At 38.8% G+C, this 27,895-nt stretch overlaps 1 protein-coding gene across 3 annotated transcripts; it reads left to right on the top strand.

Annotated features, from left to right (window-relative positions):
- On the top strand, positions 1–27,421 carry EXOC3 (exocyst complex component 3). Of its 3 annotated transcripts, none has more exons than XM_087758638.1 (13): positions 1–125; positions 3,115–3,299; positions 7,408–7,627; positions 9,632–10,313; positions 14,838–14,955; positions 17,082–17,207; positions 18,694–18,794; positions 19,288–19,398; positions 20,149–20,299; positions 21,665–21,787; positions 24,422–24,583; positions 25,854–25,981; positions 26,451–27,421. In XM_087758638.1, the coding sequence occupies exons 2-13, from the start codon at positions 3,156–3,158 to the stop codon at positions 26,620–26,622; spliced, it is 2,238 nt and encodes a 745-aa protein (XP_087614764.1). In that variant the 5' UTR covers positions 1–125; positions 3,115–3,155; the 3' UTR covers positions 26,623–27,421. The 3 variants fall into 3 exon arrangements, with proteins under 3 accessions (XP_087614764.1, XP_087614773.1, XP_087614779.1); XM_087758647.1 differs by lacking the exon at positions 1–125 and adding an exon at positions 168–186; XM_087758653.1 differs by lacking the exons at positions 1–125; positions 7,408–7,627 and having other exon boundaries at positions 3,166–3,299.
- The last annotated feature ends 474 nt before the right edge of the window (positions 27,422–27,895 follow it).

Below are 27,895 nucleotides of genomic sequence, written 5' to 3'. Positions count from 1 at the left end.
CGGGGAGCGGGGCGGGGGGGTGTCTTCGTCCTGCGCCTGCGCGCCCGCTCGCCTGCCCCTGCCGGCGCCCGGCGCCTGCGCACTGCCCGACTGTCAGTACCTTCCCGCGGGGCGGGCGGCAGCCGGTAAGTGGGGGCTGCGGCTCCCTCGGTCCCCGTCGCTGGCCCGGTGCCAGCGCCCCGGCCGGTGAGCGCTGCTGTGCCGGCTCCCGCCAGGCTGTCGTTGTCTGTAGCGGCCCGAGTCTGGCACTACGGGAAGCGGAGGGAGGACGGGACGGGCTGGGCTGGGCTGGGCCGGGCCGATCCGATCCGATCCGATCCGGGAGCCTCTGGGGATGGCGAGGCCGAAGGGGGTGCTGAGGGCTCCTCCGGCGCGGCCGCCGTCCCTGGGCTGCTGCCGAGGCCGAAGGAGCTCAAGGTGGCGGGGCTGCAGCCTCGCCTGCCTGCCCGCGGGCAGGTCTCCGGCCTCTGCCCGGCAGGGACGGGCACCTGCGTCGGTGCAAATAATTGGAGTTTGAGGCACCTCCGTCGGGGAGCGGGGCCGAGAGGAGCCGGGCTGCCGGGCGGAGCTGGGGCTGCCGCAGCTTCCTCGTCGTGAGGGGTTGTGCCCCCGACCTGGGTGTCGCTGGGCGCCCCCAGCCTAGAAGCGGCAGGGGCCTCCCCCGGCAGCCCGTCGCCCCCGCTGGCTGGCTTCTCGGCTGCCGGCCGGAGCCTGCGGCCGGAGGATGAGGGTGTGCTTGCCGCTGAAGCCTTTCCAAGGGGGCTCAGGACCTTGTTGTTCGTCTCTTCCAGTGCGTTGCTCTGATGTTTGTGGTTCTGGCTCTGTGTAAAGTTGGTGTGGTTTCTTAAAGTTTGCTCTTCCTTTTGAATGTCTAGTAGTTGTGCAAAAACCTGTCTACCTCAGCAAGTTAGTTTGTAGTCAGTTAGGAGGTTACAGTATAGACCACTAATTTTGTTCATGAGGTCTACTTAATGTGCCTGGGTAGTGGCTGTGGGGGTTAGAGCTATCATAACTCTGTTGAACGTATTCAGAGTTGTTAATAAAGGCAGTAATCCAGCATAAAGCTGTCTCCTGCAGATTCTACTTCTGTAGTAAATTCATATTTAAAAGGAGCAATTTTTTTAAAATTGTAGAGACAGCCCTGATTGCTTGGAAGTGGATTGAGCTAAACAAAACTGGGGTATTCTTTCAAAAGCGTGAGTGGTAGGAATAGATCCTGCACCTTGAGATGCAGAGTAGGAAACCAAACATCATTTGAGCTAAGCAGGCCATTAGTAGAGAAGTGCTGGGTATGGTTGCACAGCTGAGGAGGTAAAGTAGGACATGAATTCACACTGTAGAAATAATTCTGGAATAAGTGCATACTTGTGCACGTAATTTTTGAAGATACTAGAGATACAGATCTTGAGATATCGGATGAAGGGACTTGAGATGTAGACTTAAGGTCTTATAGACTAGCTCTTGGGCAAACCTTGCCTGGAATCTTTTTTAACCCTGGTAAGTTCTAAAATGACTAATTCTACTAATGCTGTACTGAGTCTGTCCGGGATGGAGTTAACTTTCTTCGTAGTAGTCCGGATGGTGCTGTCTTTTGGATTTGTGGCTAAAACAGTGCGGATAACACACCAGTGTTTTGGCTGTTACTGAAGGGTGCTTGCACAGTGTCAAGGCTTTCTCTTTTTCCTCCTCTGCCCACCACTCCCCTTGAGTAGGCTGGGGATGGGCACGAGATTGAGAGAGAACACAGCTGGGACAGCTGGCCCAAACTAGCCAAAGGGAAATTCCCTAACATATAATGTCATGGGGGTAGAGATGGGGTAGAGGAAGATGAAGGGGGGGGTGGGGTTTGGCTTCCGGGGTGGCCGTTGTTCAGAGACTGGCTGGAGCATTAGTTTGCCTATGGGAGGTGGTAAGCTTCACTATTTTTTCCTCTTTTTTTTGTTTTTGTTTAGAGGGCAGGGGGTGTTTCCACTTTCCTTCACCTATCAAACTGTCTTTCTCTTGACCCATAAGTTTTCTCATTTTTGCACTTCCAGTTCTGTGCACTTGGCACAGTTCTTCGTCAGATCGCTATTGTGTTGAGATTAAGTGATATGCTGGAAATATGAATGCAGACTACTTTGAAAGTAGATAGCTACTTTCAAGGAATAATATGGATATGAGAGAGCATAGTCTGTAGTTGTGGCCTGAAATGTTCTGTTTGATTACAAGACTGAAGACATAAAATATTGGAAAGAATTCGGAAAGAATGAGAAACCCCAGATGTGTTCCTTGGAGTTCTGTGGACACCATCTTGCATCTTTGGTAACTGGGATCCTCCCTGCTTTCTGTTAGTAGCTAGTGAAGCTTGAGAGAACAGGTCTGGTTTGATGGCCAACAAATTTTACCTTTTCTGCATACTAGTTTGCATGCATATCTTGACTTCACTAGAAATTCTGCTGGAGACTTAGGTGAAATACTTGATTAATTTTTCCTTGCACACCTACGCCTCTGATGGACCGATACCGTAAGAAGAGTAGGAAATAAAAAAATCATCCATCAGAAGTCTAAATGGAAGTGCTTTATAGTTAAGTCTCTGGGTTTAGAGCTTCCACAGCTATGTTTCTCTCTGCTTTTGGTAGCAAATTTGACCTATTGCTGCAGGGGGACTGTGGTTCTCTCAGCTCCACCAGATTCTAGTTCAGGAAGAGTTAGGAGTTTTGCTTGGATCTGCTACAAGATTCTTTTATGCTTGTCTCATTCCCCTTTTAATAGGCAAACATACTTACTCTGGGATTAGATAGAATCTGTTTCGATGAAGATTTGCTGTTCTTTTGTTGTTGTTGTTGTTGTTTTCTTTTTTTTTTTTTTTAATACAAATTTACAGAGAGCTAGGTAAATGCAAAAACGGTAACCAGAGAACATTTCAGGTAAACTAGTGAAACAGAGTTAAGTGACCTTAAATGCAATTATTGTAGAATTCCGATTACTACTCTTTATAATGCAGTCTAATAATACTTCTGTCAAGTTGCGCTGTTTTTATTGCCAAAGTTAGTTCTCCAGTTGTTGACTTGGAAATGACACATAGCCATCAAATGAAAAAATATTTTCTAAAAATGTTATATTTCTTTTCAGTACTGTTAAATTATGAAGGCATTTTGAGGTCCTAATCAGCAATGGAGGAAACGGATAGGGAAGCAGTTGCAACAGCTGTTCAAAGAGTAGCAGGAATGCTTCAGCGTCCTGATCAGCTGGATAAAGTGGAGCAGTATCGCAGGAGGGAAGCTCGTAAGAAGGCTTCAGTAGAAGCTCGACTCAAGGTAAAAAGTTTGATAAACCTGAGTGTCTGTGGTGCAGCATGAACGTACCTTCTTTTTTCTTCCTTCTGTTTTTTGATTCTACATTTTCATCCCGATAGTTTTAAACCGTGAACTTTAATTTTTGTTCTGTGTCCAAAACAGAAGCTTTGCATCCTGAAAGTAATGCAAACTAATGCTGTACATCTTACTGAAATTTTATTCAAGCATTTCAAGTGTTCTTATGTCCTGTAACTTCTACAGTTTATTCATGGACAGCTACCCTTCATTTATCCATGGACAGCTACCCTCCTGCTGTGTAGCCTGTCAGCCAACAAAGCTTTGTCTTAATGACTGAATACTGAACTTTTGTAAAAAAAAAATTAATGATTGCATCTGAAAAAGATCAGTCAGTTTAGTCTCTGACTTTTACATAGGTTTATGGAAGATAGCTAAAATCTGTCACATTCTTGTCTCTTGCAGAAGCGTACCCCATGATTTTTCCCCCTCCTTCACATGTGTACATGTAAGTGCGCACACACAGACTTAGCCTGAAATATGAATAAGGTCCTCCTACATTTTCTGTCCATATATTACTGAGTTCTGTGTTTTCTTCCTTCACTGGTACTCACTAGCCAACAGTCATTTTAGACCACTATATTGCATAATGGGAGCAGAGCCTTGGAAAAGTATTTTGGGAAATATTTTTGTGTTTACCAGATCAAAATGGCTGGTATACACTGTATCTAATCTTATATTTCAGAAGAAGTTAGTTTGTCTTACAGCTATTTGATGGCTCCTTCTTTGTGGGAGTCTGCATAAAGTAGAAGAGAGTCTGTCTTCTTTCACAGTGAAAAAATCTGTTAGCAAATTACACGTTATTTTTTGTCTGTGGCATAGAAACAGAAATTTTCCTGATGGCTTGGACTGGGTATTTCAGATTTAAGGCAGGAAGCATATAGTGGAGTCTATTAATAATGGATCAGCTGTTTAGTTACTGTGATCTATTCATAATATATGAGCACAGTCATTTGCCTGCTGGCTGCTTCTATAGACAGTGATGACTAAACGTAACTTTGTAAGTTTCGTAAATGCCTAAATCCACTTTATAGCTAGTTTCCTTGTCATTTTCCTTAAGCTGCCTTAACTTCAGTCATCTATAGACTGTCAGAAATACCTGTTCCATAAAGAAGTACAATACCTCTTAATCCATTCAGGGCGCATTCCTGAAACAGGTGATGGTAGTGAAGCAATGGATAGCAAAGCAGTTTTTCCCATAAGAATTACTATAACGGATGGGAGCACAGAGAGGATATAAGAAATACTCTTGCTCTGTATTTAAACTGTGTATATGTATGGTGTGGAAGATGGAGAGATAGGGTCATTAGGATCATCAGCCGGAGGATTTGCTGACTTTTCAGGTTAGACCACTGTTGAAAAACCTCAGCTGCTTCATCTATGTGAATGCACACATGGTCAATCTTTTAGTGTGAACATGTTGGTGCTTCTTTCTGACTGGATATGCTTTCATCTTTGTCATCATTTTCTTCAGATGAATTGAGATAATCAAGTCAATCAAGGGTAAAGAGTAGAAAACCAGGGTAATAGTTGTATGTCACTTACAGGGATGAAGCAGCAGAGATCTGGAATGGTGTTCTGCCCAAAAAAACAGCATCTCCTCCAGCTGGTTATCCTACTCCTCTCTCTATATCTTCTCCCAAATATTTAGTTATGTCCATTTCTTACATCCTTCTCTGCACTTCTTCCTGCATTATATAAATTCTTACAGGAAAAACTGCTTTGAAATCTATCAAACTCATCTGCTTCATGTGTGACACTGATGGTGGTTAGTGAAGCAGTATTTTTAAGGATCTGTAGCAGAACTCTGAAACAATGGGTGGATGAGCACAAGTTAGCACTATAGGCTGGTACTTCTGGGCTCTGCACTCCAAAATGTAGATGAAGAGCTGCTTGGACTCCACAGCCTGAAAAGTTATGAGCATTGACAACCATCTTTCTTCATGTACTTATTCAGTCAATGGGAGAACTTAGGTTTTGGTTTTCTCTCACCCTGAAGAAATATTGTATACATATCGCAGGAAGGTTCCTAGGTCATGGGTTGTCCTGAGTATAAACATGCTTGAATCCTTTACCTTTTGATTCTTAGCTGCTCTGCAATCGTGAATTCGAACCATAGGGCTCTAGGGAGACCAGGCAGCCAGGATCCTGGTTCCATGGCTTCATGGTGAGGGCTGTCACTTGAAAAGAGAGAAAAATGAAGTTTTGAGCCCTGTTCCTAGGATGGCTTGGTTTTGTTTTCATTTTTTTAATAAAGTGGTGGTCAGTCCAATCTAAGATGAATATGTGTTCTAGTCCACAACGTTAGGACATGCCTTGCTCCCTGTCCCCCACCCCCTCCCTGGCCCCAACTGACTATTAGAAGACAGACTGAACACGCATGGATGTCTGTTTTTAGAATTTTCCTTGGCTGTTTGTGTCAGTGACCAAGAGTAGTGATTGTTTCTGTTTAACGTAATCAAGTTTCTGTGAAAGCTAAATAGACAAAAGTTTGAATATGTAATACTTGGAAGATCTGCCTCAGAAGAAATTGAAGTCTCAAATTAGAAGTATTGAACATTTAATGGTCATGTGATTTTTAAAATACTTTATGGTCAGCTTCAGAAGATTGTGTTTGAGTATCGTATTGAATGTTTGAGTATCCTAATTACCTCAGTTCCTGTAGGGGAAAAAATGTGTTAATGCAGCAGTTCTGTAGATAGATATTGTATAAAAATGCCTTACCACTGCTTAATTGTACCGAGTCTGACAGGAAAATACATTTTTATCAGTAAAATCAGCATGTCATAATTTGAAAGTACATAAATAGCGGTAGTTTAAGAATCACTGCATTTTTCTGGGACTTTCCCAGTACATTTAAAACACAATAAATGTTATTCATAGTTACCAGGATTTCCTTCTTGGCTTCTAGTATCAGACAAAAAGTTCCATGACTGCCCAAGCTTTTTGGCCTGAAAAGTATGGTTAAAAATGTGTTTTGAGCTTAGCAAAACCATTAATGCCTCATTTCTTTACTGGTTACCTCAAGTCCTTGAGATACCCAACTGAATTTTCACTGATGTCTTGCCTTTGGCTTGTCTTCTGAAGGCTGTTATTTCCAGTTTCATTTTCCACTTGCCTGATTTCGCCTTCGTCACATGTTTTTAAAAATACATACGTAAAAAAAAAATATGCTGTGGATGTGACCTGATTTCTTTCACTCAGATACACACCATAATGCATTTTCTGTAAGGTGTCTGGACTGTCAAATCATGTTCAGGACTAATAGCCTATTTGAAAAGTCATTATTTCAAGTATCACCTGTCACAAGAGATATCTTTATCAATAACCTCTCTTTATGCCAAAATAATCAAGTAGTTGGATTGTTGGTCTGGTTATTGATGTTTCACTGTGTCAAAATTTTATTCAGTTTGGGGTTTTGTTGTTTTTTGGTTTTGCTGAATTCCTTTTGAGATTTTTTTTTTTTTTTTTTGCTTTCAGGCATCACAGGCCAGAGGCGTTTGGGTTTTTTTGGGTGGTTGTTTTTTTTTTTTTTAGAACATTTCAGAGTTGGTTTTTTTTTTTAGAAGATTTTTTAGAAGATTCATTTGCCAGTCAAAATTTATAATTGCTTTAGTAAAAGGCTTTGTGAATCTGTGCATACTAAGCATTCTGTTGAAACATCTGGATCAGCTTTCTTCTGATATCCCCCTTTGAAATGAATTTACAAAGGAAATGCAAAGAAACCTCATTCTGCCTTCCCATGATCCTGGTTTAATATAGATTTATAAAGATGATCTGTCTGCCTAAGCTCCTGTGTTAGCTTTGTGGGTGAATCAGTTGTATCTAGGTCCTTTAAAACAAGATACTACTTCAAAACTTTAAAAAAAGAATATGTGCGCGCACACAGAGTAAGTTACACATTTCTAGTAAGCTATAATATTACCTTTTCAGGTTTTTTTCCTCTGAAAATGTTAGATACTGAAATGAAAATTAGTTCTTGAGAAATGTTGAAAATATGGAACTTATAATGATTAACATGAGTTCTTTCTTTGTCTTTTTGTTTGTATTTAAGGCAGCAATCCAGTCACAGTTAGATGGAGTACGAACAGGTTTAAGTCAACTGCACAATGCACTGAATGATGTAAAGGATATTCAGCAGTCTTTGATAGATGTCAATAAGGACTGGAGACAGAGCATCAACACCATAGAAAACCTCAAGGATGTTAAGGATGCTGTAGTGCAACATAGCCAACTGGCAGCTGCTGTAGAAAATCTCAAGAACATTTTTTCAGGTAATCTAATGTTCTTGATATAATTCATCACATACTGAAAGCACTTTAAAATGGTACTAACAGCGGTAAGGTTGTCCAGTAATGTTGAGAACTTTAAACATCACTGGGAATGAAGAATTAAGGAAGAATTACCTACACATCACGTTCAGGGAAGTAGCTGGTAACCATTTAATATATATCAAGTCTAAATTGCGCTGTAAGAACTTCTGGTCCGGCCTATCTCATCATCAAACACAAGTCACAAAGAAGCTTCTTGCTAGCGGTCAGTAGCAGGGATAATGTTTAGTATAAAAGACTGAAATATGCAAGTGGCATGTACAGAAAGAAAATTCAGAAAGATCTGGAACGTTGCCAGTGAGTTCAGCACCTACAGCAAGCCTGTTGGGTAAAAATAGTCCCGAATGATTTTAGGAAGCGAAAATTTTTGCAAACAAAGGCAAAATATGAAACAGCAAGATCTCCAGTCAAAGATTTCCTGGCAGTCTTTCTCACACAACAGTTAGGAGCCTTAAGGATTTCCATTAATGTTACAAGCTTAAGTATAAACTATCTGAAGTTCAGTTTCAAGTGTGCGCAGTCCTTGCTTCATAATCAGGCAGCACAATCAGAGAAACCAACTCATGCATAAAGAAATTATACATGGGGGACACTTCTTCCTCACACCACTGCACAACTGCAAAGGTTTGCAAAATTAAATAAGATTAATGTGATATAATGGATACTGCAAAGATAAAGAAAATGGAGTTACCTCTGTCCTTCTATGCAGCCTTTTTGGTGCACTTTCCATTCCATCTTGAATCAGGTGCATTCCTTGCCAGGACTTTCCTGCTTATAAGTAATTTCAAGAATTTTACCCTTATAATGGGGGGTAAACCCATCATACCCCTTTGATTTTATTTAAATAGTCTTTTCTCTCTTCTTCTCTCCTGACAGTAATTCACCAAATGTACCTATAAAGAAAAATTGTTTCCCAGACATACCAGGTCTACTTGTTTGATCTCTGTAAGAGTGTATCTAACTGCTACAGTACCAAACTGGAATATGGTGTGCAACTTAAAGAGTAGTATTTACATGCAATGTCTAGCAATAAAAAACAAAGAACAAGAAAATTCTGTATGTTCCAGTGCTGAGTTATTTTAAGGGTGTTTTCTTTTACACTGATGAATGCAATTGAGACAACAAGCCTTTTCTTCTCTGGCATTCTGAGAGGTTTTTAGTGTGAAGCATGTCCCCCCAGGATTGTTAAACAGTATAACTTCACTCTGAGCAAAACAAATGTTTTATAAACCAAGTGGTTTTCATCATGATTGATGATTGTGTATAACTGTTTTTTCAAACCTTTTTTGGGGCTGCCAGTTTTATCACTAGCTACCTTTTGCAGTGACAGTTTTTCTGCTGAGATTTTTTAGTTCTTTGCCCCACAGGATACTAATCTTCTTCTATAGTGTTCCTAAAATACTGAAAAATAATAAAGAAAAAAATCTTCTAAATAGTTCAGCAGCATAGGTAATTATCCCTATTCTTCCTTTGTGCCTTAGGCAGGCAAAAACTGTTCCTTCAAGAAGGAGGTAAAATTCAGTATTTGTTGGGTATACGCAGCCTCAGGTTGAACAGGGTAAGTGACTTTTAGTCAGGGAAGTTAAAAGCCTTTTGTATAAGATATAAGAAAGCTAGTACTGCAATTTGTTTCATAGTAGACTTTCATGGATTTTTTTTTTTTTATAAGAGGGGGAAGAGAAAGGAAATTATTTTCTGTTGGCACTATGATCTTTGTTTAGCCACTGATCAAAATGGAGCATTATAGTTAATAATGTATAAAGACATATAGCATTTACTAACAATTTTTGAATACTTCAAAATAATTTCTTTTAAATTATTTCAAAAGAATTACTACAGCTGTTCTCCAGCTTGTGTCCTAGTACTTTTATTTTCTTGTATTTATTCTTTGTATTTTCATTGTGTTGTTTTACTCTCTTTGTTTTTTCTTCTTTGCCTTTCTTTCAGTTCCAGAGATAGTCAGGGAGACCCAAGATCTGATTGAGCGAGGGGAACTTCTGCAAGCTCATCGAAAACTGATGGATTTAGAGTGTTCTCGTGATAACCTGATGTATGAGCAGTATCGCATGGACAGCAAAAACACACACGACATGAACCTCATCCATACATACTTTGGGGATATGCAGAAACTTTCTGAGGAGTTGGCAAAGCAACTTTGGATGGTGGTTCAAAGATCCCTTGTTACAGTTCGTCGAGATCCAACCTTGCTTGTTTCTGTTGTTAGGATAATTGAGAGGGAGGAGAAAATTGACAGGCGCATGTTAGACCGGAAAAAACAAACTGGGTTCATACCTCCTGGCAGACCAAAGAAGTGGAAAGAAAAAATGTTCAACATTTTGGAAAGAACTGTGAGCACACGCATTGAAGGCACCCAAGCAGATACTAGAGAATCTGACAAAATGTGGCTTGTGCGCCATCTAGAAATCATACGTAAATATGTCCTTGATGACCTGCTCGTGGCTAAAACCCTGCTGGATCAATGTTTTCCTCCACATTATGACATTTTCAACAAATTGCTAAACATGTACCATCAAGCTTTGTCCACCCGCATGCAAGAGCTTGCTGCAGAGGATCTGGAAGCGAATGAGATTGTTAGCCTTCTAAGTTGGGTTTTAAATACATACAAAAGGTAAGGTCCCCTTATCTTTTCTGTTAGCAATAGTTGAGAGTAAGCATGCAAAACACAGTTTATGTGCTAATATTTGCATGTCTATTAACATATAAAAAGATAAAACAAAAGAGGGATAATAGTAAAGAACTTGCTGGTTTGGTATTTGTTATGCATTCTGCTTTCTGGAAATCACTCCTTAAAACTTGTTTGCATTTTCTAATATGTGATTTTGAGTTGCTTTGTAAGCTTAAAAGTTTTAATGCAGTTAAAGACCTGCTTGAAGCTGCAGTCACCTGGTATTTGTGTGCCAGTTTGGTGAAGTATTGGGAAGAGCAGAAGAGACTGAGCTCGTGCGTGTGAAACAATGTTTGCTGTTGACCACAGGCCCAGAAGATTTGTATGGTTATTAACTTTCTATTGTTCTTTTTTACAGGGGTTGGGACTGTTTCAGTGTTGCTTCACTACTGTTAAATGGAAAGAATGTAGTAACTTCCTTCAGGTTTTCCCTCAGAACTGTGTGGTGATTTGTTTATGTAGAAGAATTTCTGCTTACAGGTTGTCTCCTGTGATACTCTTAAACTCTTTTCTTTTGAGTTGTGTGCTTTCTTGGAATAACTTAAGCATTATGTCTTGGGGTTTCTTTTGTTGGTGTTTTTTTTGTTTTTGTTTTTTTTTTTATCCTCCAGGTAGAAACAGCTCAAATGGCAACTGTTTAGTTTTTGCTGGCATGTAGTTACTAGAGCAACTGATTTGTTTGGGAAAAAGTAATGCTAGCCTTTCTGTGGCTCATGACTGTAATCCTGTTCTCAATAGCTGGCATTGACCCAGAGTCTGCACTGTGTACACTTCTGCCGTCTTCAATTGTTCAATCTCACTAATGCAACAAATTGGACACTTGATAGGTTTAGAGTATAATACCATAAAGCAAATAGGTAGGAGATAATACAGTTCTGTAGAATTTTTATAACCAGCTTTAAGATTCATTTTGTGTTCAGAATTCTGCGCTTTGCTCTACACTGCGAAGTTGTTCTGCTTTTCTTCCCTGCAAGGAACAATCAGGAGCACCCACTAATGCATACTTAAATACCAGGATATATGAGAGGACGCAGCTACTAATAACGAGCTGAGTTCATTGGCCTTTTCTTCTTTGTTAATAGAAGGCCAGAGGAATAGCTCCATGGTGAATGAAAATCAGAAATATGTGAATCCCTCTACCTATGGGGCATGGCCTCAGCACAAATCCTGCTCCCAGGTTCTTCATTTATGTCCTTGGGCTGATGTTCCAGTAAGGCAATTCTTGGTCTTAAAATTGCCCTTCCACCCTTCCCCCAGAAAGCGGAGCAGATTGCTATTGAGTTGGACAATTCAGAGCTAAAGCTCTCTCAATCCATGTGTTCCATCATAGGAAAGGAAAAGGGAGGGAGCAAAGCCAGCATTGCATCTATTTACAACGCAAAGCCAGCATTGCATCTATTTGCAACGCAAACAACATGAACAAATTAGAAAGCGAGTTCTGTGGCTTGTTGCACCTGATGGCAGAATCTTTTAAAGGAAGTGAAACAGTGAGAGGAGTAGACACGGTACAAGATATATGAGAATGCACTTCTCCCCTGTATATCCGTGTAAGAAGTGTGATGGAAATTAGAGGAAATACCTCAGGAAAAAAATTAAGGCTTTGAGTTTCTCTCTTCTCTAAAAAAAAAAAGCCTGAGAGGTCAGTACAGTAACTGTATTCTTACAGATTACAATAAACTGTTATAAAGAGGATGACAGCTGTTGTGTATGTTTGTGGTGGACAGTGGAAGAAGAAATCGGCTCTGGCTTGCGAGTGGAAAAAGTAAAGTGCTCAAGCGGGATACTGGCAGAGCTTACCACATCTCAGGCGCTGGACATCTCTTAATACAATAAACAGTTCTCTATAGGGACATATTTATAATAAACTGTGAGGGAAGATGGCCTATATGACATCATGAGAACTGTGTTTCTGTGATATTTCACCCTCTTTTCCCTGTATGAAAAATAGGTTCTAAGCTGCTGTTACATTCCTTGTTCACTTCTGTGGAACATTGTATGGCGGAAGATAGTTTTGTCCTTTCTAATCTTTCTCTACTTTTATTAAATGTAATTTAATATTAGAGGGAACATATCAATTTGTATTTGCGTATTACAGCTGCGCTTCAAAACCAGCTGAGAAAATACTGACCAATTAAGAGAAGCATTGAGGGTTTTTTCCATGTAATGAATTGATAAGAAAGGCATGCATAACTTCTGTTTACAGTATTTGCAAGATAGGAGTTGTAAGAGTTATGTTCTTCTTTACCAGAGCATGTCTTGGAAGCTGTTTTTAGAACTGTATTCAACTCATAGCTGAGAAATAAAGTGATGCTCCATGTGGAATAATAGCCTTTAATATTTGAGTGGGATGCAGTTTTACTGTGCTAGTTGTATTTACCTTTCATATTTAAGTCAATGAGAGCTTTGGAAACATACTGCTATTACTAAATTGGTACCAAGTTGGGACCAGGACTCTAATCTTTGTTTTAGGGAAAATGTAAGTTTTGTAAGATCCTGATGCCCGTATTCATAACATCATTTTATCAGATACTGATCAAGTGTTGACAAAACTGCTAAGAGTTCACCAACATTGTTACAGGCAGTGTCAACAATCTTCACTCTAATGAACAGAAAGAATGGTGCTCTATAGCTAGCTGGATGCTGTCTCTGGATCGAGTACCTCTTTTTACAAGACAGAACAGGATTGGTGTCATAGGAGACAGAATAGAAGTTTTTTAAAATGTTAGTTTCCAGATAATACAGTTCCGGTTGAAATTTCAACTTGATTATAAACTTTTTGTTGAAGGGAAATAACCCTTCCCTAGAGTTAGAAGCCTCCTGACACTTCTAAGAGGGTTGTCTATCACTTCCTTTCCCCCAGACACTTGGGTTGTGGCAGTCAGGAAAGAGAACTTGAGTATAGGAAGAATTTTTGTCTTTGGGGGCTCGAGGTTTTTGTTTTGGGGTTTTGGTTTATAAACTTTGAGAAAGATTTAATATCTCTGTGGCCGTGTGAAGTAGGGGTAATGATGGCATAATGAGGCTAGAAATATTTTCGAATACGGCACAGTGCCATAAATGGCTTCTGACATTTCCCCTGAAGAAGCCTAGAGCAGGTCCTGCTATTATGTGTATTCTTTATGTAAACAGCAACAGAATGGAATTCAGTTTTCTTAATAGCTTGAGCCACTTAAAATATCTTTAGTCTCTTTTCCTACAGGCTCAGGAAGACGCTACGAATGTAAAGTGTTCAGTTACAGTAGCTTTTATGGTTTCAAAGACAAGAATTTTGTTTTTTCAGTAGTTAGCCATAATAGGTTGGGTTTTTTTTTTTTATGCTTTGACATTTTTATTTTCATGATGTGGAAGCACCACTGTGCTGACTCTCTGCATGTACCCAGAGAACAACTTTAACTTGCAGAAATATACAAACTAAACACTTGTTTAGGATTTTTTTTTATTTGCTGGGTTTTTTTGTAGTTGCCACTGCAAATATAGAATTTGTGGCTTCAGAAAAGCACACTAGAAATGGAATGTGAAACAATTTGTTATTATGATTGAGTATATTTCCATCAACTGTTAATAAAGCACTCTCTGAAGAGTGTGGCTTTGAGTTATTGTTTTTTTTTTTTTTTTTTAAGCATGAAATATTAAGCGTTCTTGCTATGTTGTGCTTTGGCATAGCTTTGTTTTTTTTATTTTAGTTACACAAGCAACTCATTATATAATCTTCTAACATATAGATGCAAAATATCCCTGTAGAGTATTAATTTTATATAAACCTTGTCAAAATATTTTTGAGGTTGCTCTAGTTTCTAATCCTGTAAAATCAAGAATTTTCCTTTGCAAGCAAGTATAGCTAATGATGCTATTATAATACAGTACCCATGAAGTGCACTTTTGATTTGGCATGCAAGATGCCTCCTCCTCTTATATTAAGTGTATCCTCTACCACTACAGGAAGCATTGGTAGATTTGCTTTTAATATATTTTAGCTTTGACATGGATGTGATACAAGTAGCAAAACAGAAGCTCTTTTGAGAAACACCGAGGAGAGTATTTCGTACTTTTCACTGATCTTGCCCATTCTGAAATTCAGAATGTGAAAGTTTAAAGACATCTAAAAATGTCCCCTATTAAGAGCCCACAGGTTTAACCAGTTGGCTTTTATTCAGCGTTAAGCAATTGCTAGTTCTTGTACATAATAGTTAGAAACACAGGAAAGGCTTGAATACTTAATGTCTGTAATTTTTTTTTTAATATATGCTGGGCTATAGCTTTTACATCTGTTCTTTCTTTATATAGTTTTATTTACATTTCTTGTAAATACATTTATTTTTGCAGTTACTACTAAGAACTTTTTGAGATGTATAGATATTGGAAAACTGCCCCTTACAGTGGTCATACAAAAAAAGCTGCACAGTTTTTAACTTTTTATCTCATTTTTCTTTACTAATCTGCAATGTCTTTTTTTTTTTTTAAACTCAGTACGGAGATGATGGGAAACTCAGAACTGTCTCCCGAAGTGGATGTAAATTCTCTGAATCCTCTGATTTCGCAAAATGTGGTAGACCAGCTTCTCAGCAAGTACATGTCAACACTTACTGTGAGTAATAATAGTGCAAAGACACCTTCAGACGAGTTTATAGCTGCATTAGTGCCTCAGTGCTGTTCCTCCATCAGAGGAAACTAATGTGACAAGTGTGAACTCGATATCATTACTTCCATAAATTTTCATATACTGTGTGTAGGTTTGTTTATAAAGCTATAATCAGATGATTTTATAGATGTAAATCATAACATTTCACGGAATAATTCTGCTTTGCAGACTGTATTCATCATATTTTATTAGAAAGGAAGGAATTCCAGTGTTCATATGTCTAAATTCATAGTGTTAGCATGTTAGGTATTAACATACTTACAAGCCACTGAATGCAGCTTGGTCCCTGTAGTAACTATGTCAACATTTGATACAGATGTGATCTTTTCAAGGTAATCAGGATGTTCACATTTGCCAGTTCGAATCTTTTAACAGTCTTTTTCCTTTCATGCCTGTCAGCTGCATGAACATAATTTCCTTTTGCGGATGCCATTTCAAGTGCATCGTAAATGTAAAGACACTGCTTCTTGGTTATCCTAAGAGTCACTGGAAATTGGTCAACTACATGGCAAAGGAATCAGTATGTGATTGTCAGGTTTTTAAATGTATTTTTCTTTAAAGATCCACTGCCTCTGGGACTGAGTATTGGGATAGTTGGAACTTTGGACTTGCTGTTCTTACACTGTTAAATTGAATTCCTACTCCTCCTGAGTTTAGGAGCTCTGCCAAGCAGAGGAGGGAAATTTTTTGCTGCTTTGGATGTGTCAGCTACTAAAATATGTCCAGCACCAGCAACTACTTGGACTTGATACTCATCACAATGATATATACCGATCTTGTTATGTCTCAAGGAAGTTGCCAGTAGAGGCTCTGCTTCATATTAGGTTTACTAGGACTTTTATGCAAGTTTATTTTTCTGCACTTACCTTTAGGACAAAAAAGTATTGGTTTGATTTCTCAAGCTACTTTTAGCTTGACTCAGGAAATGCCTTTGAATTCATTTTTGTCCCCTCTTAAGATGAAAAAATATACCTATATTTGATTTTTCAGAAATGTTTTTCCCTACTTACTGAAAAATATTATATATAGAACATTGCTGTATTTATATTCTATAAATAAAATAAAGCAAAGCTGCTATTCTGTTAAACACAAAGTGGTTTTCTTTTGCTGGTTTTTAAAATATTTTAAAATATTTTAGACTTTTTTTGCCCTTTCTGTACATTCCTACTGGTCATGTTTAATTTTGCATGGTAGGGCACACTAATACACCTGTTATACGTTGGAGAGAAGTATGAACCTTTATATTACTAGGGGTTTTACCTAAATGTGAACAAAGTAGAAAAGAGGCAGAAACTTTCAACCCTCTGAAAACATAGGGGTAATTATTTTAGATAGACAGAAATCAAAGAATCCGATTACAAATTTCGCAAACATGCTGGTCTTTACTACCTACTTTTGCAAATATGTCCATGGTATCTGTGTCATGCAAGTGATCAGAAAACTGGCTTAATCTAGTTCTGAAAACAGTTGTTCTTAATGTCTGTTTGCTGTATAATGTGCTTGTCAGATGGGAGGAGAGCCAACTATTGTATCTCCATCACTATTTTGTGCAGCACTTAAGTTCCAAGAAGCACAACTCATTTAATGTAATCCTGGGGTTTTGTCCCCAAAGGTAACAGCCGTCAGTTTCCTAAAATGTAGGTAAAAGGAACTGCAAGCAGATATGTGCTAATTTGCCTACATTAAGTATTACCCTCATTTTTTCAGTTGTTTGAAAAATTCAGTTTGAAACCTAAAGCCCGAGACTTAATAAATACTTCCAAAGTTAATTAACATGTTGATTCTGACAAACTGACTTTCTCTTTGTGTTTGGAGCACTCCCCTTCCAAAACGTGCCTAAACTTGACTCAAACTACATCACTGGTTTACCAGTACTAACCTTTGTCTTTATCAATGCAAATTTTAATTTGTCTATGTTACGTATATATCCTGTAGAAATGACAAGAGTGGTCAACATTATCTGTTACTATGCCACTCTTCATTATGCTGCTATTCCAAATATTGTAGTGGGGTTTTTTGTTGTGTTAAATCAGAAAATCTTTTCTTTTTCTTGGTTGCTTTATTTAATGTAGTCTAACATCATTGGCTGGCTACGAAAAGCACTGGAGACAGATAAAAAAGACTGGATAAAAGAAACTGAACCAGAAGCAGATCAAGATGGGTACTATCAGACTACACTCCCAGCTATTGTTTTTCAGGTATAAAAGAACTTGGTTATTCTAGAAAATCTACAGAAGCCGTACATGGATTTAGGGGAACGGAGGGGCGCAGGGGGGGGACCCAAACTGTTTGGAATGCCATTGTTTCTATATCTATTCATGTATAGGGGTTTTTTTCCTGTAGAGTTGTTAGTTGGAGGGGTTGTTTCTTTTGAGGTTTTTATTTGCCTTTTTAACACTTAGAGACTTAGTTCTTTTTATGTGTAGATTAGAAACATATTTTTCCCAGACTATTTAGTTGATACTTGTGTATAGTTAACTGCTTTTGCTTAGGTCTCTTCATGTAAATTTGTACTATAAGCCTGCCAGATGAGATGTTTGTAAGTTATTAGAATGCTGTTTGTTAATATGGTGCTGAGGTAGTTAGGCATGTATTTGTTCCTATAAATTATTCATTATACAAACACCTTAATACTGGAAAGAAAAGCTCTGTTAAAGATCAAAAATGTTGCTGTTTAAACACTACTTCAGTTAACATTAATGCCTCTCCAGATTATTAAATAGCCTCAAAACAGAAAAGGCTATTTCTAAAAAAAAAAAAAAAAAAAGCCACAAAAAAACCCAACCTGCACCACCCTGTTGTCGGTAGTAGAAATGGAAAGGTTTTAAAGTGATCGTTATCAACCAGACAAATGTCAGCTTATTATGCTCATTTTCTATTTTTTCATTACAAATATTGTGTTAGGTACCTTCAATGAAAGATAGATGGTCTTTTCTTCCTGCATTTGCTTCCTACTTTATTTGTTTCCTGTCTTATACCAGGATTTTTGCTGCATTCTTTCACATTTGTATTAGCGCCAAGGTTGACTTCATCTGATCATGTTCAGAAAGCGTGTGATCTCAAAGAAGCTGGTGGCTGATTGGCTCTAGTGTTGTGCTGTCAAAGGCTGAAACAGTGAAACTTTCAAAATCATCTCGGCTTAAAAGCAGTTCATGTTTCCACCTGGCTTTGTACCTCTTCCTTTCCAGGCCCCCTCCTCTCAAACACAGTTCCTTGTAGGTCACCTAGATGTTGTGCCTGGTTGTGTTTCTAAAGTTTAGGGGTCCCTTCTACTTCACTAATGTGAACTTACTGCTTTCATATATGGGGAAAGCAAAGGAATGCAGGAGCTGACCCAAGAACTTTGATCCACTGTAAAGCCAAATTCCTACTGAATTAGAAGTATTAAGTACTTTTTTTGCTGAAGAAAGAATACAACTGTTTTCAGTATCAGGAGAAAACTGCAGCATACATTAATGGTTGTCAATAATTTATTAATTACATTTATGGAAATAGCGATTTTTGGTTTAGTCAGCAGCAATTGGCTGGGCTTGCTTTAAAAAAAAACCAACCAAACAAACAAAAAATCCCCCAAAAGTATATGTAGAGCTGCTGCTAGTGAGAGTCTCCAACAAGACAGGAGTTCTGTCTTTAGTTTACCACTGATAAAGGCCTCTCTTTATAACTAAATTATTTTTAACTTAGATGTTTGAACAGAATCTTCAGGTGGCTGCTCAGATCAATGAAGATTTGAAAACAAAGGTACTCCTCCTATGTCTTCAACAAATGAATTCATTCCTAACCAGGTAACATAATTTTTAAAATATAAGTTCTTTATCCTGCCTCAGCCTCTCTTTGCTCCTACAATTCCAATAACTGTTTTTCCTGTGGATGTTTCTTTATTGCTTTGTCTTTCTCCTATCACATCCATGCCAACCAAGCTTTTCTTCCCTTTCCTTTTCTTGCTTTCTTCCTTCCTTCCCCAGTTTCACTGCAGAAGTTCTTTTGTGCTGGTGAGTGGCACTTTCAGTTCCTCTCTGCAAATGGCTCTAATTTCTGGAGTCAGTTCTGCTTTCTTTTATATCTCAGATTTCTTTCTCTGTCATAAGGAAGACAGAAAACACGTCCATGGCTGGATTCTGCCCAGAACAGAGAGACTGAACATGACATGAGCATCAAGCCCTTTATAAAATACTTCTAAATACCTGACGGGCCCTTATGGAGCATTTGGTCCTACAGGTGTACTTAAGTTATTACAGATTTCTGTCTGTTTAATGCCATTCCTTGTATATGTTACAGGTACAAAGACGAAGCACAGTTGTATAAAGAAGAACATCTTAAAAATCGTCAGTATCCTCAGTGCTATGTTCAATACATGATTGCAGTCATCAACAACTGTCAAACCTTTAAGTAAGTCTGCATGTTCTTGCAGTATTGTGAGAAAAATAAGTATTGATATTTCATTTGTAATACTACATGTTCCCAGGACCTTCTCTTCTTTTGTATACAAAGGGAGTTTCAGTTAAGATCATTTAGCTGACTAAACAAAGACAACAGGTTTATATTACTGTTTCAAGAGGCAGATACTGTGATTGCTCTTGCCTTTGGCAAGCCAAGCCATTGCCCCTCACCAGTGAAAATTCTCTTGTTATTCCAAGAATTTCATTGCCAAAGAAAAATTTATCTTCAACTTTCAGATTTTGAAAAAGTCATTTCAGTTAGTTTGTCTGGGGCCTGCCATCTTCTCTTACATTTGATCTCTCACAGTTCACCTTCAAGCAGTATGATCAAGGTGAAGTGAACTGGAGAAAAGTAAAGGTAGAGCTTGCTCTATTAAGAATGCCAAAACAGGAGAAAGAAATTCTCATTGCTCATGTTTCAGTGTTCAGCAATCCAACCTCATGTTCATCTATATCTGCTGCCATTCTCAAGTCTACAAATCAGCAGTAGGTTGTTACCAACATACAAATAGTCTAGGCTGATCACTGTGAAATCATACTGGAGAGTAAATAAAGGCTTCCAAAGCAAGCAGCAGGCATTATTTCCCCTTGCAAAAATAAGACTGTCTAGTATGTCTCTTTTTGTGTATGCACTCCGAAAACTTAGTAGCAATGCAATTGTGCATCAGTGGATGATGAAAAGCATTGTTATTTGTCACAGAGAATCTATAATCAGTCTGAAAAGAAAATACTTGAAAATTGAAATGGAAGACACATTGTCAAGCAGTCATACAAGCATGGATGCAACTTTAGACATCATTGCCAAAGAAGGATGCTCTAGCCTGCTAGATGAAGTCTTCATGGATTTAGAGGTTAGAACTTTTTTCCTCAAAAAAACAGAAGTATTATTTTATAAGGAAAAATAATTCAGGAATGAAGTAGTTATGAAACCTTTTAATTGCTAAGCATATTTTATATGTGGTGTGCTAGCAAAATGCCAGTAAATGTCAGTATTGTTCTTCACTGGTATAGTTTGCATGTAGGAGACTGAAAGGTTTCTTAATTATATTTCACAGGATGACTTGAGGCAGGTGCTTTGTATATAATGAATATTTTCTAGCAGATTGTACTTAGTTTTATGTAGTTGAGTTTTAAGAATTATTTGGGAAAATACTGCTGGTATTAAGTTGTCATCTTTGTACAGGTGCAGTCCACCTATAATTAAAATAGTTAATTGACTCTAAAGGTGAGCCCTTTCTGACTGATAAATTTCTATGTTTAAGAATTTTAGTTTCTTGTATAGAATCCCCCAGGGGAAAAAAAATTCTTTTTATTACTAAAAAGAAATTGGGAGGGGGGAGGGGGGGAGGCAGGGCAACCAGAGAAATGGCAGGGGACTCTTTAGATTCATAATAATATTTTGAACTTATGTAAACACCTTGAATGAGTCACATTAAGAAAGATGTGGGAGCAGTGTTTATTTTAAACTTGGAGCTCTTAAGCAAAACTTTTATTTCTCATTAACTATTCTCATTGATTATGAGAAGATGCTCCATCTACTCTAATGACCATTACTTGAAATTCATTAACCTCAAGCTTCATGTCACTATTATCATTTATAAAATACCGTGCGCGAATATGTAAAGAATTTTTCCTCTGAGGAGAACCAAGCGAGATGGGTACGTAGATGGAGAGAATACTGGAATTATGTATTGTGGAGTTCTGGGAAAGGAATAAAGTTTATAGGCCACCAAGTTTGGTGTAGGCACAGGAAGTTTGTGGGGCCATCAAAGAGGGGCAACTGAGTAGCTAGTAGCTGTTCAAGAAGTCAAGCATGAAGTTGCATTATCACAACAGTTTAAAAGTGCGTCATATTTAAAATTGGCATCATCAGCTCTTACGCCAGTTTTGTCCTGGGACCTTAATTTTTTTATTTAGCATAGGCATTTGAATAGAGAATGTAATAAAGGATTTTAGAGAACTCGTGAAACAAATGCTCAGGTTAGTGCAGTTGGTTTCCACACACACCCAGTGTGTATGTCAGGGTAGCGCTCTGTGGCAACTGTCATTCTGATAACTGATCACATCATTCTCCTACACTAACTGCTTATTCCTTTTGAAGGAGTGTAGGTTAGAAATGTATGACACTTAAAATTGTCTCCTATTTTTTTGTAACTGCATTGATATGATGAAAGTGTCAAAAATTTATTCTGATCAATTGTTTGTTACCTTCTCAGCCACATCTCAATGAGCTGATGACAAAGAAGTGGTTGATGGGGTCTAATGCAGTGGGGACTATCTGTGTCACTGTAGAGGATTATTTCAATGACTTTGCTAAAATAAAAAAGCCTTATAAAAAGGTAGGTGCAAAATATTCTATGATACTTTGCTAATGTACTCTGAATATCATGTTGGTTTGGAATTTCTGAACACTGAATGGTATTCAGAATTGGAATACAGCAATTGGGATTGATTCATCACTGGAAATGAAAAAAATATTCATAATCACATTGCAAAAGTCCGGATCTAATATCTCTCTCTCATCTTTTTGTTCACAGCCATATGATATTGTCAAAGACAGATCAGAGTTGCAGGATTTAGCACAGAAAATTTACTGGCATGTTACTAGATTGTATTCTTACCAGCTTGTACTTTTCTACCTCTCCTCAGAAGTTTGTAGTCAGATAAAATTAGCTCTTCTGAAACTAGTTTTGCTGGCCTGCAATTACTTTTTTTTTTTTTTAATAAATGCATATTCTGTAATTCCTTGTTTTAATATGTACAATGAGGCATAGTTAAATTGGTGCCATAAGGTTTAACAAATGCATAACTCATGTTTAAAGTGCTGTTACAGCAGCATAATGTGCTAGGTTAGGTAGTCTTATTTTTTTTTTCCTGTGGTCTGTCAAAGGATATCTGGATTTCTCTATTATCCTTTAGTATTATTGTGCTTGGTTTTATTCTTTATTGAATTAAAGTCAACTTTGTGTAATTAAGATACCATGTCTTAAATGATTCCCTAAGATTTAGGAAATATTTGAAGCTAGCAAGATCAGGATTTAGGTGAGGTCTTTGAACAAACCCTTACTAAGTAGAAGTGCTTAAAAGACAGTCTCAAAATCATACACTTACTCTTTCTTACCTTAACTCTTAAAGACATGGAGGGCACTACTCAAAGTTCCTCTGATGACCTCTTAACCTTCAGTATTTTCAGATCCTAGAGGCCTTACTTATTATGTAAGTGAATAATACGCATTTTCAGTCCAGAAAAAGTACATAAAGGAAGTTAGGTCGGTCCCAGAATTAGTCGATATCCATGGAACCGCTTTCTTTTCCAGATCTGGTTTGTTACTGTGAGGTAATGGTGCTTGGCATGAGTGTCTTGAAGTGTTAATACCAGTCTCTGCAATCACATGTGTTTCATCATGTAGCGTTTATTGCCACCTTATGGTGAAGAAGATGACAAACACATTTTTTGGCATTCATCATACCTGCTATTCCACTGTCTCCCACCATGAAAAAAATCTCTTGCACAAGATTACCGTGTGTGCTAGCACTGGATGGGACACGCTTTTGTTTCCCTGGTTTGGGGTGGGCTTTTTTTCTGGTTTTAAAATATTCTTGGTTAACCCTGTTTTGAAAATCCAATTTTTAAAAGCCACACGAAGAGAGCACCTGCAAAAGGACAATAGCCCAATGGGAAGGACACTGTTCTGGAGCAGGGGGGATCTGGATCTCACAGTCGCTCTGATTTCCCGTTTTCCTCCCGTGTAAAGTGAATGCCCTGTCATCGCACTGTTGGCTCGTCTTGAGTGTTCTTTTTTGCAGTTGTAGCAGAGCTGCTCTTCTTCACTTACTTTTCAGTGGGGCGGGGCATACGTGTCAGTCTCCCACAGTCTATTCTGTGCAGTTAATTTTCCCCTGTGTAATTGGCATCAATTCCACCAGTGCAAGAGAAGCCATCCCCAACCAACCAGTAAACTCTAGTATTTCTGCACAGTCTTGAGAGCAGGACTTGAAATCATATCTTCTGTGTCCTGGATGAGGGCTGTGACTTCCAACACTTTGCAATCTGTTGGTTTCTCCCTCCCCTCCCCTCCCCTCCCCTCCCCTCCCCTCCCCTCCCCTCCCCCTTTCTCCAAAATTTTGACTGAATAACATGTTGATTGAAACTAAAGCTTGATATATACTAATAAAGTGTGATTAAAAAGTTTGTGACTACCTGTTAGGCAGGCTTTTTCTTCATGGTGGCAAAGTTATTCACGATTCTTAGGTAAAAAAAAAAACAAACACCTGAGGACTTGTGGGATTTAAGGACTCTCCTTAGATTAGAGTTGAAAAAACACGTAAAGGTTTTGGGTTGTTTTTGTTCTTTATTTCCAAACCTCAGCATTACTCTTGCACCAATACTGGAGGCTTCACTTAGTCACCAGTAGCTATTTCCTGTAAAAAGACAAGTGCAGAACAGCAAATCAGTCAAGGAAGATCTGAGAAAGAGATCACTGCTGGCTCTCCAGGCTTCTTTACCGGACTTGGCCCAGAGCACAGATTTGCAATGCTTTATACAAGGTACTGGAGTTTTCCAGCAGAAGCCTCTGTGATGGCTGGTCATTCTTTGATCAGATATAAAGAGTAAGCCTGCAAGGCCAAACACGGGTCTGTTTTAAAGATCATCCAAATTATTTCGTATTTGTTCTTCTATCTTTGGTGCTCCTCAGAAATAATTCAGACGTCGTCAGAGATATCTTGGTTTTGTTGTTTCTCTTTCTTGTAATTGGCACATCCTTTTCATTAGGGAAGGACAGATTTTCATTTCTGTTAACGTGGTGGAAATCTAAAGCCACTCAAAATGTGTAGTATTAGCAGAAACTGTGTACTGGTGATTTAAGTGCAAATACACATTTCAAAGCCTAGTAATTGTTCAAAGGCTAAAAATAATGGCTGCTTTTGCAGGTAGCACTGGCATAATCCACCACCTTGTTCTTTTCTTTCAGACAATGACTGTTGAGGCCCATCGAAGAGTGGTTGTGGAATACATCAGAGCTATCATGTTAAAACGTATATCTTTCAAGAATGCAGAAGAGAGAAAAGAGGGTGCAGAAAGAATGATCAAAGAAGCAGAACAGTTCAGATTTCTGTTTAAGAAACTTGCAGCTGTAAGTATTTGCTTTGGGTAATGCTGTTCACCTGGTAATTAAGAACAAACCACACGTGTTTACTGCATGGGGAAAATGGCTAGTTAGATCTCCATGTCTCCCAAAACGTTGAGTGACTCGTGAATATCAAGGATCCCAGCCGAGGGCACAGACAGAGGTTCTGACCACACACGCACAGGCCTGCTGCTGAGCACCAGTTTCTACTGCTTTGTTTATACAGCTCTCTGCAGCTGAATATTCGAATGGCCTCACAGAGATAGGTGCCCTGAATTCGTAGTAGTAAGCGAAGGAGAAAGAGCAGTTGTTTGTTTAAAAAAAAAAAAAAAAAAAAAAAATTGGCCTTTGCTTTTCCTGGCTGGAAGAAAGGGCGATACTGCATCGAACAGATGCAGTTACTTATTACCTGAGTAGCAGGCAGTGCATGCGTTCAGAATCAACAAGACAAGTATGGTGACCCAGTTTAGAGTGCAGCAGAAATAGAAAAGACAGGCCAAAAAAGGTGTTTGAGAAACAATGTACAAGATAGGCCTAAAATGATAGATTTTTTTTTTTTTAACTGCATAAGGAGCCAGTTAAATCTGCCAGAAAGCTCCTGGGGCCAACAGATGACAAAATGCCAAAAGAATGGAGAGAAAGACAAAGCCTTGAAAAACCAGGGGAGGGGAGGGGCGGCGTGCATTTCTGCTCACTGTGGAAGATGTTGGGGCAACTCCTGCATCAGGGTCCTTCATTATGTGGGATTCTGTGTAAGATCTGTTTCAGATTAAGGCGTTGGCAGGACCAGATGACCTGGAACTAAGAGCGCTAAAATAGTCCAGAGATTAAATAGCTGTTACAGTTCAGTTGATCAGTTGTTGAAAGCTGCCTTGGTGGCCAGATGATGAGGAGGAAGCTAATACAGGGCCAGTTTTTAAGTAATGTTTCAGAAGAGATCTGGCTTTCGCATCAGTTATTCCTGATGTTTATGCTGGCAGATTAGCAAAAGTTAAAGACTAGAATGTATCACCATGTGGATAAATGCATCTTGTTTGTAAGACATGACTTTCTTTACTGATATTCTGAGGGTAGGTCTCTGGATGAAGAGCAGGGGAAGAGGGTTATGGTGACAACTGACAAATATTTTGTTCTTAATGTCTGAAAATTCAGCTCTTTGGGTAATTCAAGAGCATTGTCGGGCAAAATACTAATTAAAGGATTGTTTATAGATATTGGGGGGGGATTGCTTTTGTTTGGGGGATTTTTTTTTTTTTTTTAACTTTTCATCTGGCAGGGCTCTGGAGAAGACACTGAGGGACTCTGTGACATCATTGAAGCCATTGCAGAGGTTATCAAGCTAACTGATCCTTCACTACTCTATCTGGAAGTTTCAACTTTAGTCAGTAAATACCCAGATATCAGGTAAGTCTCTTTGCCCTCAAAGTTAAAAGATAGATAACATAGTTTCTTTGTAGTCTTAGGTGAACTGCAAAACAATGTGTAAATGTGTTCATATTTTTCATATTTTAGAACGTAGCCACTTTCTTATGAAAAATAATGCTCATGCAAAATGTGAGCTGCACTAGGAGATACATGCACTTAAGTACTCAAGTACATGTACTTGCAGCACTACAGCAAAGGAATAATGAAAGTACTTCCATTCTGTGTTTTGGGAGGATAAAGGATAAATGTTGGAGAGTCCTAAGAGCAGCCAAAATAGTGCTTTATATCGAGCTGGAAAAGCCAGTTCTGAGTGACTAGAGATCTGATTAAGAATTAAAGTACCTGCTGAAACTGAGTGAAGGGGTTGCCAACTAGGTGGTATTTCTGACAGAATCTTGCTTGTGCAAAATTCCCTACTGATGCCAGTTTTACCATTTTCCTGTGGCAGGGATGACCACATTGCCGCTTTGCTGACGGTGAGAGGCGATGCCAGCAGGGATATGAAGCAGACTATCATTGAGACTTTGGATCAAGGTCCAAGCCAACCGAACCCAAACTATGTGCCAATTTTTAAAGAAATTACAGTTCCTACTCTAACTGTGCCAAAACTTCTTAAGTAACTGACAACTCTGTGTTTGTGTGCCATTACTGGTCTGGGCTCAACAGGTTTGAAATATGTGAGGGCAAATTTGGCAATGCTATTTCGAGTAAAGTTCAATATACACTGATACTTGCTAGGCATGTTTCTTTCTGAAGACTTGGATGTGGGAAAATGTAATCAAGATTTCTGAAAGAAGATGGGTGTAAAGGTCATGTTTGAAGAACAAATCTTCTAATGGCCAGGGGGCTTTTTACTGACCCATTTGTTACAGCCGTTTTTGCTGTCAGCACATACATTTTTCTCGTGGAACGTGTTTGCACGGTGCACTGCAGTGCCGTATAAGGATACTTATACCCAAAACAAGAGAGCTGTATTAGCTGGATATACTAACGTACGTTGCTTACAATACCTAAGCGGACTCCTTTAGAACTGTCTTTATATGGCACTGCGTTGAGTGTATGTCAACATCCTCGATCCACTTCCACATTATACTTTGTGTATGTACTTACTTTGGTGTAAAATAGTGTATTGCAGAAGACTTAATTATGAAATCAGTTTCCTGACTAAGGAACTGAATGAAATTGCTACCATGCAATTTGATTATAGAGTGAATAAATAAAGACACATGAGGTACAATTTTTTTTTTCATTGATTTACTAAAAACAGCACATAAAGCACCACCATAAAATGTTAAACCATTGCTACCTTCAGCTATATATTCTGTGCATCCTTATAGATTTACAGTAGATTTAAATCTTTTTTTTTTTTTTTTGGTTGGTTGGTTTGAAGTGTGAATAAACTCTGGATTTAATAGTTTTCTGGAAATGTGAGATACTGGTTTTTATTTCCACAGTATTTTCAGATCAATGCTCAAAGCTAATTTTCAGTATTATCTAATTATAAAATATTACCAGAAAACTGTGAATTTAAAATGATGTGATGGACACAATGAAGGCATTATCTGTTAGTGCCCGAACGGAGCTGTCAGAGGTAAGTCCAAGGAAGACACAAGGCTACTTTGTTCTAATTAACGCGCTGGGGTTTGCGTACACAAACGCGTTTGGCCTGCGAACACCCCGGCCTTGCGCCCTTCCGCTCCTCCTGAGCCCAGGAGAGATGCGCCCAAGGTCAGCAGCGCGGGCAAAGGCTAAACAAAGGCCGTGGCTTTCCTCACTGACGAGGGAGGGAGCGTGTCCCGAAGGATGAGGACGGTTCAGCAGAGCACCGAGCTGCACCTGAGGAGTTTTGGGGAGGTCTGGAGGCGCGCCGGGTCCCGTGGGACCTCACGCTGT

This window comes from Nipponia nippon, unplaced genomic scaffold (genome assembly GCF_047370975.1).
Source record: "Nipponia nippon isolate SJK-2023a ecotype South Korea unplaced genomic scaffold, ASM4737097v1 scaffold_1, whole genome shotgun sequence".
Taxonomy (NCBI): domain Eukaryota; kingdom Metazoa; phylum Chordata; class Aves; order Pelecaniformes; family Threskiornithidae; genus Nipponia; species Nipponia nippon.
Note: the sequence above shows the minus strand (reverse complement) of the source record. Positions and strands in the feature narration are given on the sequence as shown.